The following is a 16,338-nucleotide window of genomic DNA, read 5'->3' on the forward strand; positions in this document are numbered from 1 at the left end:
CTTCCCGAGATCCAGGGACCCGCAGGCAACTTTGGTGAATGTTCTGAAGGCTCCTTTGACCTTCCAATTGGGTTATCTATTTGCACCTCTGTCCATGCTGGTCAGGGTGCTTCAAAAGGTCTGGAGAGTTGGTCTCCCAGTCATTCTGATCACCCCAGAGTGGCCCGTCATGCATAGTACTCAATTCTGCAGATCAAGCCTCCTTGGCGGCTCCCTCCTGGGACAAGGGCTGTGTCTACACCCCAGTTTATCTCAACTGGTTTTGATGGCTTTGCTCTTGAGACCCAGATCTTGAGGGCCTGTGGGTTTTCGAGACAAGTAGTCATTACCATGATCCAGACGCTAAAGCCAGTCACATCCCGTATATAACATTGCTTCTGGCGCCTTTATATTCTGTAGTGCGAAAGAAAGTGTCTTTCCTCACACATCTTTAGTTTCCCATGACTCATGTCATTTCTTCAGGATGGATTCTCTCTGGGCCTCTCCTGCCCCCAGGGGTATGTATCCGCGTTTTCAACTGTGTTGCAGAATCGCTTAACGTTCATTCCAGATGTACAGACCTTCCTTCGAGGGATGTTTTTGCATTCGTCCTCCTTTGGGTATGGAGTTAGTTCTCATTAAGTTTTGTACCCTACTCCTGTGCCTAGCCATCTAACCCAGCTTAAGCAATGCAGTGTCCCACAAATGGATCATGAGGAAAGGATTTTGCAGTGAGTACATATAAAATCCAATTATTTCCAACAAATCCAATTATTTATTGATTGTGATGATTTGGTAAATGCCGAATTAAATGCTGTACTAAATGATCATATGTTTTTAGTTTTATAAATGTTAAATGTAAGAATGTAAGCTCCTATGAGCAGGGCCCTCTACCCTCTTGTGCTTCTCCTTACTCTACCTTCATCTACTTCTTACTCTCTACCAGGGCACCTAACACTTGGTTGCTTTGCATTGTTGCTTATCTGGGTGTTATGGTCGCGAATGTAGCAATGTATATTATCCATGTCCTGTAATGTATTGTATTGTACTGTAAGTCACTGTAAATTAATCTATTTGTTTATGTACTTTGTAAGGCGATGCGGAACACTTGTGGCTCCATATAAATGATAATAATAATAATACATGTAAAAAAAAATGTAATACCTTTCTCCCTGTTGCAGGAGAACATGAAATATGCAGTGCGTCTGAGAAATTATGGGAGCCGCACAGCTAATGGGGATGGAGGAATAACCACAATTCAGTGCCCCGATGGTGTGACCTTCACATTCAGCTCCTGCAGTTTAAGTAGTAACGGTACAAATCAAACCAGAGGGCAAATTCCACAAGTATTATATTACAGGTTTGTTTATAAAGATAAAAATAAAACTCTTCCTATTTTACGTAATATTTGTATGTGTAAATTTATATATATATATTTTTTTGTAGGAGTGAGTATGATGGAGACCTTCAGTCACAACTCTTGAGTAAAGCCAATGAAGAAGACAAAAATTGCAGCAGAGCTCTATCTGTGGTAAATGCTGTAACCAAAGCTGCCAAGGACCTGCTGCACAGAGCCCTTGCTGTCGATGGTAAGATTTTCCTAATGCCAGATAGTGCCTTGTAATGAGTGGGGCATTGTTTAAACTTTTCTAAGGATAATTTCTCTTTTATCCACGGGGACACTGGAACACTGGGTATAGAGGTACAGTACATGGGCTTGGACACTGAGCTTTTGAAAAGAGATTTACAAACTTCTCCCCCTTTATACCCAAGATGTTTCAGGGATATCAGTTTTTCTCAGTGCTCGCTAGAGCCTGCATTGAATTTAGTGCCTGCCTGTGGCATGGCTGGATAGAGCTGAGGAGACAGCACTGCCATGCCAACCAACACCAAGAGCCTGAGCCTGCCACACTTGTAGACCACAGCCATCCCTGTGGTGCTTGATCCTGGTGAGGAGATGCTATCCCTATCCAGAATCTGTTTCGTACTAAACCACACGAGCTGGCTGGGGCTTAAGGCTGGCGAGGCCAGTCCAAGGTCTGGCTCAGCTTTACTTTCTCTTGGAAAATATTATGATTTCCATCCTGTCTAGACTTCAGAGGCATGGGCTACAGGAAGTTCTTCTGTTTTCCGAATTATCAGACACTTGTTGCCTTTTTCCTGGGAGGAAAAAAAAAGTGGGGTAAATCGTTGACCCTGAAGTTGTTGTGCCCTGAAGAACATTCTAGCTGGAATTGTAGTTTACTAAAGGCTTTCCAGCAGGCATTGCATATTCAGGACAGCAGCAATCTGATGTTCCTTGCTGTTTAAGGGGAAGAAGAAACAGACCATTTCCTTCCCTTTTTCTGCTCATTTGGTTGTCCTTTTAGGTGATGCTTTTAACAAGCATTATTGATAGTTTTAAGTCTACTGCATGTTCCATTTTACTAGTAAGGATATTTTAAATTGGGAATCTCTGTCTAAGGTAGATACTCTCTCATAGCTCACGTATCTAAAACCACAAATATTCCAATTATTGCTACCTTAAATAATATGTCTAGCTTAGGGCTTGGGTCAATGAGGCTTTGGAGAGGTGTTCAGAGTTATTTGAGGATTTGAAATTTGGCACACCCAGATCAAATTTGCTAACCCTGGTGTAGTAGAACTGTGAGGCGACCCATGTTTGTGGAAGGTCGTTACTGATGCAAGACTAGTTGGGGCTAGGATTCTGGTCTCAGCATGTTTTCTCTTGCTTACGGGCCTGGAGAGGTTTTGTTGGCTCTTGAACTGTACCATGGAACCAGAGGAAATGGATAATTTCTACCTGCTAAAGCCTCCCTGATAGAATGGCCCTTGTTTCATATATTTCGTCCCTCAGAGAGGGCGAAGAATCAGATCTCCAGTGGACAACCCTCGACGACTCGTGGAGGCCAGCAGAGAAAAAAAAAAAAAAGTTGAGCTGCTATGCGGTCAGCTCCCAAGCCTTCAGAATAGACAGCATGGTGAAGAATTTACCCACTTGGGATTTCTCATGGTGAGAACCTCTCTGTATTTCATCCTTAATTGGTGATGGCTTCATCCTCTTATATCTGATTCCTCACCAAAATGGTTTTTCACCACCAACTTTCCTGGCGACAAACCAAGCATTTCACTCTATGGGATGCCATTCAGATCTTCTCAAATGTAGGTGTTCGAGTACAGCTTAAGGGATTGTTTTTTCCTTAAACCTTTATTGGGTCGTAACGCTACGCTTTTTCCAACATATCCTAAGCCTAATTCATTCAACCTCTTGCTTCATTTCTGCATGTTCAAGTTGGAGTCCTTGAAGTCTGTTATCAACAGCATGGATTTATGATGTCCAATGACTTCAAGGACACCTACTTTTATGTTCTAACCTGGAAGGGACAAGAGGGTCCCCTCAGATTTGCTGTTCAATGAAACTATGTTTAGATTGTGGCTTTACCCTTTGACCTATAGGCAGTGTTGAGCATATTCACCAAGATCTTGGCAGTTATGACTACATTTCTGCGCTACAAGGGAGTAACTGTCTTTCATACTTGGACAATATATTGATAAAAGAAGGCTCCTTGACCTTACTGCAATCTCAAGTTTGGAAAATTAATTGGCTTTTGAATCTGAAGGTCATGGTTCACGAACATTTTATGTTGGCAGAGGAGGATCTTTCTTCCTCAAAGACTAGACCTACTGTCAGGTACCTTTTTATCACCAAAAGTTTTACTTCAGCTGAAGATGACAGAATGGATTTTGAAACCATGCACCTTTAGAGCTATCAGCTATACAGACTGTATAATTCAGACAATGATCACTTTTCTCTTTCACTTGGTGTAATTTACTTCTCTTTTGCAGGAGGTTCTGGACTGAGACAGCCACTTTTATTGGAAGTGAAGACCTTACAGGAAGTAATATTTCTTCTTCAGGGTCCATAGGGATCCACAGGGATACCATGGGGCGTGTGTGATTGGAGTGATCCGGGCACCAAACAGTCAAAGCTTTAGCTCCCAGGATGCACCGGCCCTCCTCCACATATTTCCCCCAGCCAGAGACAGACAGTTTTAAGTTTGGTGCCGGCAGGACCTGTCACAGCTTTAGACAGGGGGACTGCTTCAGCAGTCTCAAGCTTTATTTTTATGAGTTAGTTTATTTTCTTTTTTACACAGCAAGCAGCGCTAGACGTCATGATGGGCACCTGCTCTACTGCTCCATCTACCCCCGCCGGTGCCACAACACTTGGAGCGGTTCGGTGATTATGGCGGGCACCAGCGGAGCTTGGCTAGCCGCTCCACTGGATCCCAGGGCTGCAGCCGGACAAACTGGGAAGACCAGAATGGCGATTCCCCGCTCGCTGGGAATATCGTGTTTATGCAGTCCTTACCTCCAGTTAGCCCGAGGACGCTGTAGTGGGGGATGCGAGGGCCGTCTGCACCCCCACTCTACTACCTGGGCAGTTAAGTCTAGTCTGGCGTCCAGGACCATAATGAAGGCTGGTGGTTGATACAGCAGTGGGGGAGGTAGGCTCTCCCCCACAGCCCCTCCCCCAGCCCTTAGCGCGATCCTTCACAAGAGGTTTCCTGCTTCTGAGCTGCTAATCCTCACCCTCCTACCTATATGAGATGTTCAGCAGCCATTAATCAGGGCTTTTCTGAAGCTACTGGTCTCAGGAGATTCTGGTCCAGTCTCCCTGTATACCTCTCCCTGGGATCTGGTTATATAGCGCACAAATCCTACCAGGCTTTTGAGGCTTGAGTAGTTGGTTTAGTGCCCATTATAAATATATTTATATGCATTGTATGTGATTTGTGCTAGCTATTCTGTTGTGATATACGGTCTTAAAACTTTCTGACTGTCAGTTATATCTATCCCGGTTTTTTTTTTTTTTTTTTTTTTTACCCTCACTTACCAGTTGTGTAGGGGTTCATTATTACTTCACATTTCTACTTCAGGGTCCATAGGGTATCCACAGGATACCCTGGGGTATAGGTGTGACGTCAGTCGCAGGGCACCAAAGAGTTAAGCTTTCAGCCTCCCAGGATGCACTAGGTCCCCCTCCTATACCCCGCCCCCGGGCCAAGGCACCTCAGTTTAGTTTGGTGCCCGGCCGGAGTCGGGTGCACCTGTTGGAGTGGGGGCTAGAAGAGCCCCTGAAGCTTATTCTTCATGCAGCTGTGGCTGCACATCTGGATGAACAGCATGGACAGTCAGTCCTGACGTCCATGCTGTCTTCCCTACACCCCGCTGGTACCAGAACGCCGGTACTGATCCGGGGATGCTGGTGGGCGTCTGGGGTCACAGCTAGCGGTGACCCCAGATGCTCCGGACCATGGCCGGATTCAAGGGGGACAGAGGTAAGCAGCGGGGTCCCGCGGTGGGTCCCCGCTGATCACATGGTCCTAAGTCCCCAGGCAGGGGGCTCCCTGGGGACTGGCTGCAGCGTGGAGCCAGGCGACCAACCTGCGCTTCCACTACCCCCTGGGACAGCGGACCGCAGCAGAGCGGTAGCGCTGCGGCGTCCCAGGGGTTAAATGCATGCCAGGGGAGCGCGCCTTCCCTGTCTCACAGCCGGCGCCTCCCCCGCTGCACACAGCCCTCTCTGCATGCTGCCGACTGGTCCTGTGGCAGCGCTCCTCCCCCAGGCCAGCCTCCTCTCTGCTCCTCGGCGGCCATCTTCTCCAGAACGCATGGTGAACGCTGCTGGAAGCGCTGGACGGAAGCATCGTGGTCTGGGTCCCCCCGCATACCTCTCCTCCGCTGTGGTCAGGTCTGTGTATGCAGCGCTGTGTCCTACCAGGCCCTGTGTCTGTGTAGTTGAGTGATCAGCGCTGTTAGTGCAGGAATTGTTATTTCTCTGCATTGTATGTGACTGTGCTAGCGCTGCTGCCTGTAACTTTTCTTCTCTAAACTGTCAGCTTTATTACTGTCCCTGTTCTTCTGCTAAAGCCCTTGCGGTGCGGTGCTGCAGGGTGGTCTCTCGCCTATTTAATACTTAATTGGTGAGAGAGGTCACATACGTGGTGCCATCATGTCTGAAAGTGATTTTCCCCTCCGGCTACAGTGTACCACGTGCAAAGTACCGTTAGCGGAGGGGGAGGGTAGCGCGGAGGGCCTTTGCCGGCAGTGTTTGTCCATGGCACGGCCTATTACGGTTACAGCACCGGTACAGGAGCCGCCCTGGGCTTGTTTCGCTCAGGCGTTAACAGCTTTAGTGGGCCAGTTAGCTCCGCAGCCCGCGTTTACTCCGATGGGTTTGTCCCAGCAGTCTGTGGTGTCGTCACCCATGCAGGGGTTCCCACGACAATTGGTGGTACCCCACAGTCTCCCTATTTCCCCGCTCCCGGGTTCTCAGGAGCCAGCGTGGGTTAACTCCCTGACGAGTTCTGTACAGCACTTGTCGGATGTGTTGCAAGGGGAGTCTGTGATGCGGCCTCATAAAAGGCCGGTGGCGTCTCTGTCCGCTCCTTATGAGGATGACGAAGGGACGTCTGATGATGGGGAGATTCTTGATCCTTACGATCAGGAACCTCTCCATACTAAGGACGCTGATGCTAAGTCCAAAGTATATATTCCTGGACTTATTCGGGCGGTCCGCACAGCCTTGGTGATTGAGGACGAAGTTCCCCCAGCGGCTAAATCTAAGTATGCCTTTTTCAAAGATGTGAAGGGCGATGCCACAGTCTTTCCTCTTTCGGGTCAGTTGGTGGACCATTTAAAGGAGGCGTGGAAACAACCTGGCAAAAGATACCAGCCGCAGAGACGCCTGGCGGTGGCTTATCCGTTCGCGGATAATTATTTTGCTAAGTGGGAATCCCCTCCACAGGTGGATTCTCACGTGACCCGTCTTGTCCGTAGTGCCACATTGCCGATGCCATCCATGTCCTCCCTTAAGGATGCTACGGACCGCAAGGTAGAAATCTGCCTGAAGTCCCCTTATTCCCTTGCAGGGGGGGCAGCACGGCCGGCTATGGCCATTTGCTGGGTTGCCAGAGCGATGGAGCGCTGGGCGGATTCATTAGAGGCTTCTTTTGAATCCGACTGTCCGGCCGATCAGGCGGAGTTGATTGGCAATCTCCGTGATTCGGCCACATACATCAACGAGGCGGCTCTAGACATTAGTACTCTGGTGTCTAGAATTTCTTCAGCAGCGGTAGCTGCTCGTCGCACCTTGTGGCTGCGATCCTGGAAGGCGGACGCAGATTCCAAGAAAGGTCTGGAAGCGTTGCCGTTTACCGGAGAAGTTCTCTTCGGTCCGGATCTGGATAAGATTGTGGCCACGCTGGCGGCAGCCAAATCTGCTTGTCTCCCGTCGGCCGCTGCTCCTTCTGGTTCTGGACCATCGTCCTTTCGGTCATCTAGGGCCCAGGGCAGGCCCAAACCACAGTCGTTTCCTCGACAGGCTGGCCCTAAGAAATCGGTCAAGCCCCGGAAGCAGGCATGGAGTACCAGACGTCCGGCCCCCAAGCCAGATGACAAGCCTGCGGCCTGACGGTCCGGGCCTCCCTTTGGGGGATCCCAGGGTGGGAGGCCGCCTGCTACAGCTCGCCCAGTGTTGGTCGACCACTACGACAGACACTTGGGTTCTGGAGGTGGTTTCCCACGGATACGCCCTCTCCTTCCGGCACAGACCCCCGGCTCGCTTCTTCACCACGGGTCTCCCATCAGACCGGAACAAGGCTACGGAGCTGCGGAAGGTATTGCACACTATGCTCCAGGCTGGAGTTATAGTGGCGGTTCCATTCTCCCAGAGGGGCCAGGGTTTCTATTCAAATCTATTTTTGGTACAGAAACCCAATGGGTCATATCGTCCGATTCTCAACCTCAAAGCACTCAACAAGTCTTTGCGGGTCCCGAAGTTTCGGATGGAGACCCTACGGTCCGGGCTGACTCAGTCTTTGAAGTCCCAGACGATTGTGCTCACTCAGGAGGTTCGCCTGTCCCTTGCGTGGTGGTTACAGACGACCCACCTCAACAAGGGACGTCCGTTCTGGGTTCCAAATTGGGTCCTGTTGACAACGGACGCCAGTCTTCGGGGCTGGGGAGCAGTTTCGGGTCCACACTTGTTCCAGGGCAGGTGGACGCCGACAGAAGCGGAGCTTCCAATAATATCTTGGAACTCCGTGCGGTCTTCAATGCTCTCCAGCAGGCACAGCGGTTTCTCCAGGGTCGCCCGGTGCAGGTCCAGTCGGACAACGCTACCACCGTGGCCTACATAAACAGGCAAGGAGGAACTCGCAGTCGGGCGGCTCTCGTAGAGGTCTCTCGGATCCTGGTTTGGGCGGAGCGCAATCTTCCGGCCATATCAGCGGTCTTCATCCCGGGAGTGCTAAATTGGGAGGCGGACTTTCTAAGTCGCCAGGACGTTCATCCGGGGGAATGGTCCCTGCACCCGGACGTTTTTCAACTACTGGTGGACAGGTGGGGTCTTCCAGAAATCGACCTCATGGCGTCCCGGCACAACAACAAGTTGCCGGTGTACGGGTCTCGCACAAGAGACGAAGGGGCGTCTCTGGTGGATGCTCTGTCCGTCCGGTGGACGTTCCGGTTCGCATACCTGTTCCCTCCGGTCTCCCTTTTTCCACGGGTAATCCGGAAATTCAAACAGGAAGGAGGGACGCTCCTGTTGATAGCTCCCGCGTGGCCCAGACGGCACTGGTTCTCAGACCTTCAGGGTCTGTCCGTGGACATTCCTCTGCGGTTGCCGCTACGACCGGACCTTCTGTCTCAGGGTCCTTGTCTTCACCCGGACCTGACTCGGCTGTCTTTGACGGCGTGGCTGTTGAGACGGCCATGCTGAGGTCCCGGGGGTTTTCCAGCTCTGTGGTGCGTACCATGTTACGAGCTCGGAAACCGTCTTCCGCGAGGATATACCATCGCGTGTGGCATACGTTCTTCCAGTGGTGTCGACCGAGAGGTTATGCACCGCGGGAGTTTCGTCTGTCTCGGATTCTCGCCTTCCTGCAAGCGGGACTAGATCATGGGCTTCGCCTTGCTTCTTTGAAGGTACAGGTTTCGGCCCTATCTGTCTGGTTTCACCGTAGGATTGCTACAATCCCGGATGTGCGCACCTTTATGCAGGGTGTTCTCCGCATTCAGCCGCCCTTTGTTCCACCTGTGGCGCCTTGGGATTTGGCTGTGGTCCTGAGGGCTCTCCAAGGACCGCCGTTTGAACCACTGGGCTCAGTGGATCTTAAATGGCTAACAGCTAAGACTGTTTTCCTTCTGGCCATTGCTTCGGCCAGACGTGTTTCTGAGTTAGGGGCTCTTTCTTGTAGACCCCCTTTCTTGGTTTTTTATGGGAACAGGGCAGTGCTCCGCACTCGGCCCGAGTTTCTTCCCAAAGTTGTTTCCCAGTTTCATGTTAACGAGGAAATAGTTGTTCCGGCCTTTAACTCACCGGGTCTTTCCGTGGGTGAGGCCTCTTTGGATGTTGTGCGGGCCTTAAGGACTTATGTTGACCGCACTTCTTCGTTTAGGAAGTCGGACGCTTTGTTTGTCCTCTATGGCTTCCGTAAAAAGGGTTGGCCTGCTTCAAAGCAAACTTTGGCAGCCTGGATCCGTATGGCTATTTCTGAAGCTTATCTTCATGAAGGCCTACCGGTCCCTCCTTCTCTGAAGGCTCATTCCACTAGGTATGTGGGTCCTTCGTGGGCAGCTCGACGTGGTGCCTCGGCAGTTCAGATCTGCAAGGCTGCTACGTGGTCTTCTGTCCATACCTTCGTGAGGTATTACAGGTTTGACACCTTCGCCTCTCAGGATGCTTCCTTCGGGCGGCGGATTCTCCTTTCTGCACAGGAGCGTCCCCACCCTTAAAGGATACTGCTTTGGGACATCCCCAAGGTATCCTGTGGATACCCTATGGACCCTGAAGTAGAAAATATGAGATATGGTAAGAACTTACCCTTGTTATCTCTATTTCTACGAAGTCCATAGGGTTCCACAGGACTCCCGCCCTGTCGCACCTGTGCTGCAGATGGGCTTTGCTCTGGTCACCGGTTTTCCGTCTCCCTCTGGTGAGAATGTGATTCTTGTATGTGTCCAGATCTTTGTTCTCTCTCTTCCTTCTCCTCCTCCGGCCTATGGCTTGGTAACTAACTGAGGTGCCTTGGCCCGGGGGCGGGGTATAGGAGGGGGACCTAGTGCATCCTGGGAGGCTGAAAGCTTAACTCTTTGGTGCCCTGCGACTGACGTCACACCTATACCCCAAGGTATCCTGTGGAACCCTATGGACTTCGTAGAAATAGAGATAACAAGGGTAAGTTCTTACCATATCTCATATTTTACATGTATTCATGAAGGGTATCGCATTGCATTACTAGCTATACTCTGATTGTGTGCTGCTGTCTGGTTATTACTGTGTCTTCTAAGACGAGGGTAAACGGGAGCCTGCGGCCCCTGTGCTGGATACTTGCAGATCCTGTTCAGCGAGCTTGTCCCCTCAGGATTCCATGAAGGACAGTATGTGTGCTAATTGTTATGTACCACCTCTCCAGTCCACCGTACCAGTCCCTGTCCAGGAGCCACCTTGGGTGTCGTCCTTATCCCAGGTTTTGACTCAGCTAGTGGCCTGCTTGTCAGCCCCCACGCTGCCTCCCACCATGGGGTACCCACAGCTATTTCTGCCTACTATGTTGGTACCCCCTATGCATCCTTCTTGGATAGATATTATGCCCACTCAGTTTATAATATTGCTCAAACGTCTGCCGCCTATCAGCAAATCTTACAGGCAGACAGTTAGCCGCCAAAGCACATAGGCGGACTGATCATACTCTCAGCCCGCCCAGCTTTTGGATTCTGACGCATCATCTGAGGAGGCAGATGATGCACAAGGTTCTCTCCCTGGGTCGCCCTCGGGTGAGGAGGACAGTCATTCAACAGTGGATGATGAAACAGCCCCTAAGCCTAAAACCCTGCTGTTTAAACATCAAAAGGTGGTTAAGGCTGAATTCCCTCAATCAGAACAGCTCACTGAGCTCATTGGAGAAGCTTGAGGTACTCCTGGCAAACAGTTCCAGGCCCCAAAAAGACTAGTCTTTTTACCCTGTCCCTACTAGAGAGTGTACTAAGTGGGTAGTCCCTCCCACTGTTGTTTTCGCATATGGCACGCTTAGTCAGAAGCTCTACGCTGCCTTTACCGTCTATATCCTCCCTTAAGGATGCCACGGATAGAAAACTGGAAACTTCTCAAGTCAGTCTACTCGCTTTCTGTCGCTATTACTCGGCCGGCTATGAACGTGGCCTGGGTAGCTATGGCTATCGAAGGATGGACAGAGGCACTGGAAGACAGCCTGCCATCAGACGCTACCAGGGAACAACTGGCCTACATCACCCATATTCAGGAAGCAGCCTCTTATTTGGGAGAAGTTGCATTGGATACTGGACTCCTTGCCTCTAAGCCATCTGCGACCTCGGTAGCCTGCCTGGTCCTTTAGCTATGGTACTGGAAAGCGTACACTGAATCCAATAAGGCCCTCGAACCCTTACCTTTCTCTGGAGACAGGCTGTTCGGCTTAGAGTTGGACAAAATCATGGCCTTCTGCCATCAGCAGCTTACCCCTAAGCCTAGGCCGTCCTCTTTTCAGTCTTTTCGCCCTCAGGGTAAGGCAAAAGGACAGCCCTTTCCCAGGCAACCTAGTTCTCACAAGACCACCAAGCCGCGATCCAAGCAGTCTTGATCGGCCAGACATCCAGCTTCCAGGTCTGACAACAATCCCACCACCTGATGCGGTGGGCCTCCTCGGGGATCCCACGGTGGGAGGCCGAATTCGATTTGCCGACTCTTGGTCTTAAACAGACGCCTGGGTCCGAGAAGTGGACTCTCAGGGGTACGCTCTCACCTTTCTCAAGCGTCCTCCCCAGCAATTTTTTTTGTACAGGTCCCCCATCAGACCCTATCAAGGTCCTGGCCCTCCAGGAAGCCATTAGCTCCCTGCTGAGTTCAGGTGTGATAATACCGGTTCCTTCGGTTCATCGAGGAACTGGTTTTTATGCCTCTCTTTTTGGTTCAGAACCCAACAGGTCTCATCGGCCTATTCTGAATCTCAAATCCCTAAATAAATGTATCCGTGCCCAAGTTCCGCAAGGAACTCTATGATCAATTGTCCTGGGATTGGAGCCTGGGGATTTCATGGTTTCTCTGGACATTCAGTATGCATATCTGCATGTGCTTATAACTCCAACCCGCCAACGGTTCGTACGGTTTGCTGTTCTGCAGCCATATTACCAGTTTTGGGAGCTGCCCTTTGATCTATCAACGGCCCCTTGGGTCTTTAGCAATATAATGGTAGTTATGGCGGCCCACCTTAGGCGTCAGGGAGTCAGAATCCTGCCATACCTAGCAATTACAATGCCATCTCCAGCTGACCGTGGACTGCCTACAAAAACACACGGCTGGCTCGTCATTTGGAAAAAGTCCTCCCTCCGACACAGCGGACGGTACATCTGGGGGCACTCCTGAATTCTCGAATACAAAGAATCTTTTTGCCAGTGGAAAAAACTTTGGCACTGCTCTTGTGTGTGCGCAACTTGCTTCACAATCGAAGGGTATCCATTCACTCAGCAATGCAGGTCCTGAGGTCCATGGTATCCACCTTCGATATGGTGGAATACGCCCAGTTCCACTCCAGGCCCCTTCAACAATTGATTCTCTCCCGGTGAAACGGGCAGTATCATCTGATCCAGTCCCAGACGATCCTTCTCTCTCAGGAGGTTCGGCTTTCCCTCCCTTGGTGGCTGCAGACGTCTCATCTGAACAATGGTTCCCCCTTCTGGATAAACATTCTGTAGATTCAAGCAGTGTACAGAGCACTCGCTCGGGCTCAAGATTTTCTCCGGGGCAGGCCGGTCCATATCCAGTTCGATAACGCGACTGCGTTATCGAACTGGATCAGGGAGGCACGCGAAGTCTGGCAGCCATGCGGGAAGTGGCAAACATCCTGGTCTGGGCTGAATGTCATCTCCCGGCGATCTCGGCAGTGTTCATCCTCAACTGGGAAGCGGACTTCCTAAGCCCGTGGCCCGCAGATGGTTAGTGTAGTGTGGACCGCAGTGAGTGCGGTCCGCACTGCACAGAAACTAACACCGCCAGCGGCGGTGTGTTTGTTTTGGCAGCCAATGAGAATCAGACAGACTCTCATTGGCTGCTGCTCCCACTGCAGGAGCAGGGCTGGAGCTCACTCAACAGCTCCGCCTTCTGGCTCCTGCAGTGGGTGATGGGAGAGACGTCATGACGTCTCTCCCATATTGCAGAGCATTCCAGGGGCGCTGCATGGGGAGGGACTACTACTGGGGGCACTGTATAAGGGGCACTGCATAGAGAGGACAGCTGTTGGGGCACTGCATAGGGGGGACCACTACTGGGGGCACTGCATAGGGGGGACTACTACTGTGGGCACTGTATAAGGGGCACTGCTGATCGGAGACTACAACCGTGGGCACTGCATAGGGGGGGCCACTACTGGGGTAACTGCATAAGGGGGACTACTAGTGAGGGCATTATAAGGGGCACTGCATAGGGGGGTACTACTACTGGGGGCACTGCATAATAGGTACCACTACTGGGGCCACTGCATATGGGGGACCACTACTGGGGGGCACTATATAGGGGCGGGTACTACTTCTGGGGGCATTATATAAGAGGCACTACTGGGGGCACTGCATAGGGGGGACTACTACTGGAGGCATTATGATAAAGGGGACTACTACTGGGAGGCACTATATAAGGGGCACTGCATAGGGGGGCCTACTACTGGGGGCATTATGTAAGGGGCACTGCATAGGGGGTAATTCTACTTGGAGGCACTATATACGGGGCACTGCATAGGGGGGCCTACTTCTGGGGCATTATGTAAGGGGCACTGCATAGGGGGGACTACTACTGGGAAGCACTGCATAGAGGGGTCTACTACTGGGGCACTGCATAATAGGTACCACTACTGGGGCCACTGTATATGGGGGACCACTACTGGGGGGCACTATATAGGGGCGGGGACTACTTCTGGGGGCATTATATAAGAGGCACTACTGGGGGCACTGCATAGGGAGGACTACTACTGGAGGCATTATGTAAGGGGCACTGCATAGGGGGTAATTCTACTGGGAGGCACTATATACGGGGCACTGCATAGGGGGGCCTACTTCTGGGGGCATTATGTAAGGGGCACTGCATAGGGGGGACTACTACTGGGAAGCACTGCATAGGGGGACTACTACTGGGGCACTGCATAATGGGGGCCACTGCATATGGGGGACCACTACTGGGGGGCATTGTGTAGGGGGGGGACTACTAATGGGGGCATTATATAAGAGGCACTACTGGGGGGACCACTACTGGGGGCACTGCAGAAGGGGGGCGCAGTTATGGGACATAATTGTTTGAGGATGGGGCAACTATCTTGACACAATGGAGGAGGAGGGACAATTATAGGGCATAATTCTAATTGTGGGAGGTGGGGGGCCCTGCTGGGGCCTAATTAAAATTGTAGGAGGGGCAGTTATGGGACATAATTGTGTGAGGAGGGGGCAGAGTCTAAATACCGCAGTATAGCTTAGTGGCCCTAGGGCTTTGTTGAATTTTTTTATGTGGCCCACACGGTCTTAAAGGTTGAAGACACCTGTCCTAAGCCGTCAGGACAAACATGCCGGAGAGTGGGCTCTCCACCCGGATGTCTTTCAACTCCTGCTGGACAAATGGGACCTACCAGAAGTTGACCTCATGGCCTCACGTCACAACCACAAGGTCCCTAGGTATGGGTCCAGAACCAGAGACCCCTTCCTGGACGCTCTGGCAGTGAGATGGGACTTCAATCTTGCATACCTCTTTCTCCGATCTCCCCCCTCCTGAGGGTTCTCCGAAAGTTCAAACAAGAACGCGGCTCGGTGATACTAATAGCGCTAGCCTGGCCTAGGCGCCATTGGTTCACCGACCTATGGAGTCTCTCCATAGACACTCCTTTTCCACTTCCTCTACGGCAGGATCTGTTAGCGCATGGGTCTTGCCTGCACCCGCATATCATCCCTCTTAAGAGCCATGGGTTTCTCTCGCTCTGTGGATCAGATGATATTCAGGGCGCCTAAGCCTTCCTCAGCCCACATCTGTTAGAGTTTGGCACTCTTACTTTCAATGGTGCTTCCCCAGAGACTATGGACCTTATTCAGAGTCGGTCGCGAGCACCGATGCGCTCGTAACCGACTCGATGGTTAGGACTGCGCACGTGCAGCGGCCGCACTGCGCGTGCGCAAGCCCCGGAGCGACAGAGAAACACTGTCGCTCCGGAGCTCGCTACCAAAGGGGCGGCTGTCGATGTTGATCGACAGCTGCCCCCGTTTGGTAGGCGGGCCGGGGGGGTGGTTTCCAAAACAGAGGCGTTCCTTTACGAATGCCTACCGTTTTGTGGGCGGCCGCACTGACATCAGTGATGTCAGTGGGGAGCTTCCTGCTCCATCAGAGCAGAAAGCTCCCTGGGGCTTACGAGTGCCCAGACCCAACCTTAGGGTCTGGTCGTAAGCCCCGATGCTCGCGATGGTGATTACCATCAACCTGGTCGGTCGTTAACCCACAGCTTAACGATCGACAAGGAGGCGGCCATTCAGGATGCAAGCGGCCGCCCTGATTCAGAGCGACCGCTTGCAACGAACGACCGCCTCTGAATGAGGTCCTATGACCCTACAGTTTTTAGGGTCTCCTGGGTGCTTGCCTTTCTCCAAACTGGGTTAGACCTCGGCCTCCGTCTGGCCTCCCTTAGAGTCTGGTTCCAGCGAAGGATCTTGCCCCTCTCTGATGTTAGAATATTCTTTCAGAGTATTCTCCACCTTCAACCTCCCTTTGTCCCTCCAGTGGCCCTGTGGGATTTGTCCTTTGTTCTCCAGGCTCTACATGCATCTCCGTTTGACCCTCTGGTCTCAGTAGACCTCAAGTGGTTGACGGCGAAGACTCTCTTTCTCCTCGCCATCTCCTCTGCCCGCAGGGTATCTGATTTGTCAGCACTCTCCTGTCGCTCCCCCTTCTTGATCTTTCATCTGGACAGAGCTGTCCTCTGTACCCAGGCTGGTTACCTTCCTAAAGTGGTATCCCGGTTCCATTTGAATGAAGAGATTGTGGTTCCGGCCCTACAGTTCTCGGACCTCTCTGCAGGTGAAGCCTCTCTGTATATAGTTCGTGCTCTTCGGATCTACGTAGAGCATACCAGCTCTTTTAGGAAATCATATTCTTTGTTTTGTATAGCTTTCACAAGTGAGGCTGGCCAACTAACAGGCTCTGGCTCGTTGGCTCCGCATGACAATCTCTCAGGCTTACACGCAAGCTGGTCGTCCTGTTCCAAATAGGATCACAGCACATTATACTCTGTCTGTGGTACCCACCGTGGGAGGTTC

General features: G+C 51.5%; 1 protein-coding gene across 11 annotated transcripts in view; it reads left to right on the plus strand.

The window, feature by feature from the left end:
* The window catches only part of MYCBP2 (MYC binding protein 2), a 339,358-nt gene that overhangs the window by 184,067 nt on the left and 138,953 nt on the right, over positions 1 to 16,338 (plus strand). For all 11 annotated transcript variants that reach the window (XM_088459230.1, XM_088459176.1, XM_088459189.1 and 8 more), the window contains 2 exons: positions 1,161 to 1,339; positions 1,426 to 1,568. In XM_088459230.1, coding sequence (XP_088315356.1) covers positions 1,161 to 1,339; positions 1,426 to 1,568 — 322 coding nt within the window. The remainder of the gene's footprint in view (positions 1 to 1,160; positions 1,340 to 1,425; positions 1,569 to 16,338) is intronic.

The sequence above is a fragment of the Taudactylus pleione genome, unplaced genomic scaffold (genome assembly GCF_031769625.1).
Source record: "Taudactylus pleione unplaced genomic scaffold, aTauple2 ptg000041l, whole genome shotgun sequence".
Classification (NCBI taxonomy): domain Eukaryota; kingdom Metazoa; phylum Chordata; class Amphibia; order Anura; family Myobatrachidae; genus Taudactylus; species Taudactylus pleione.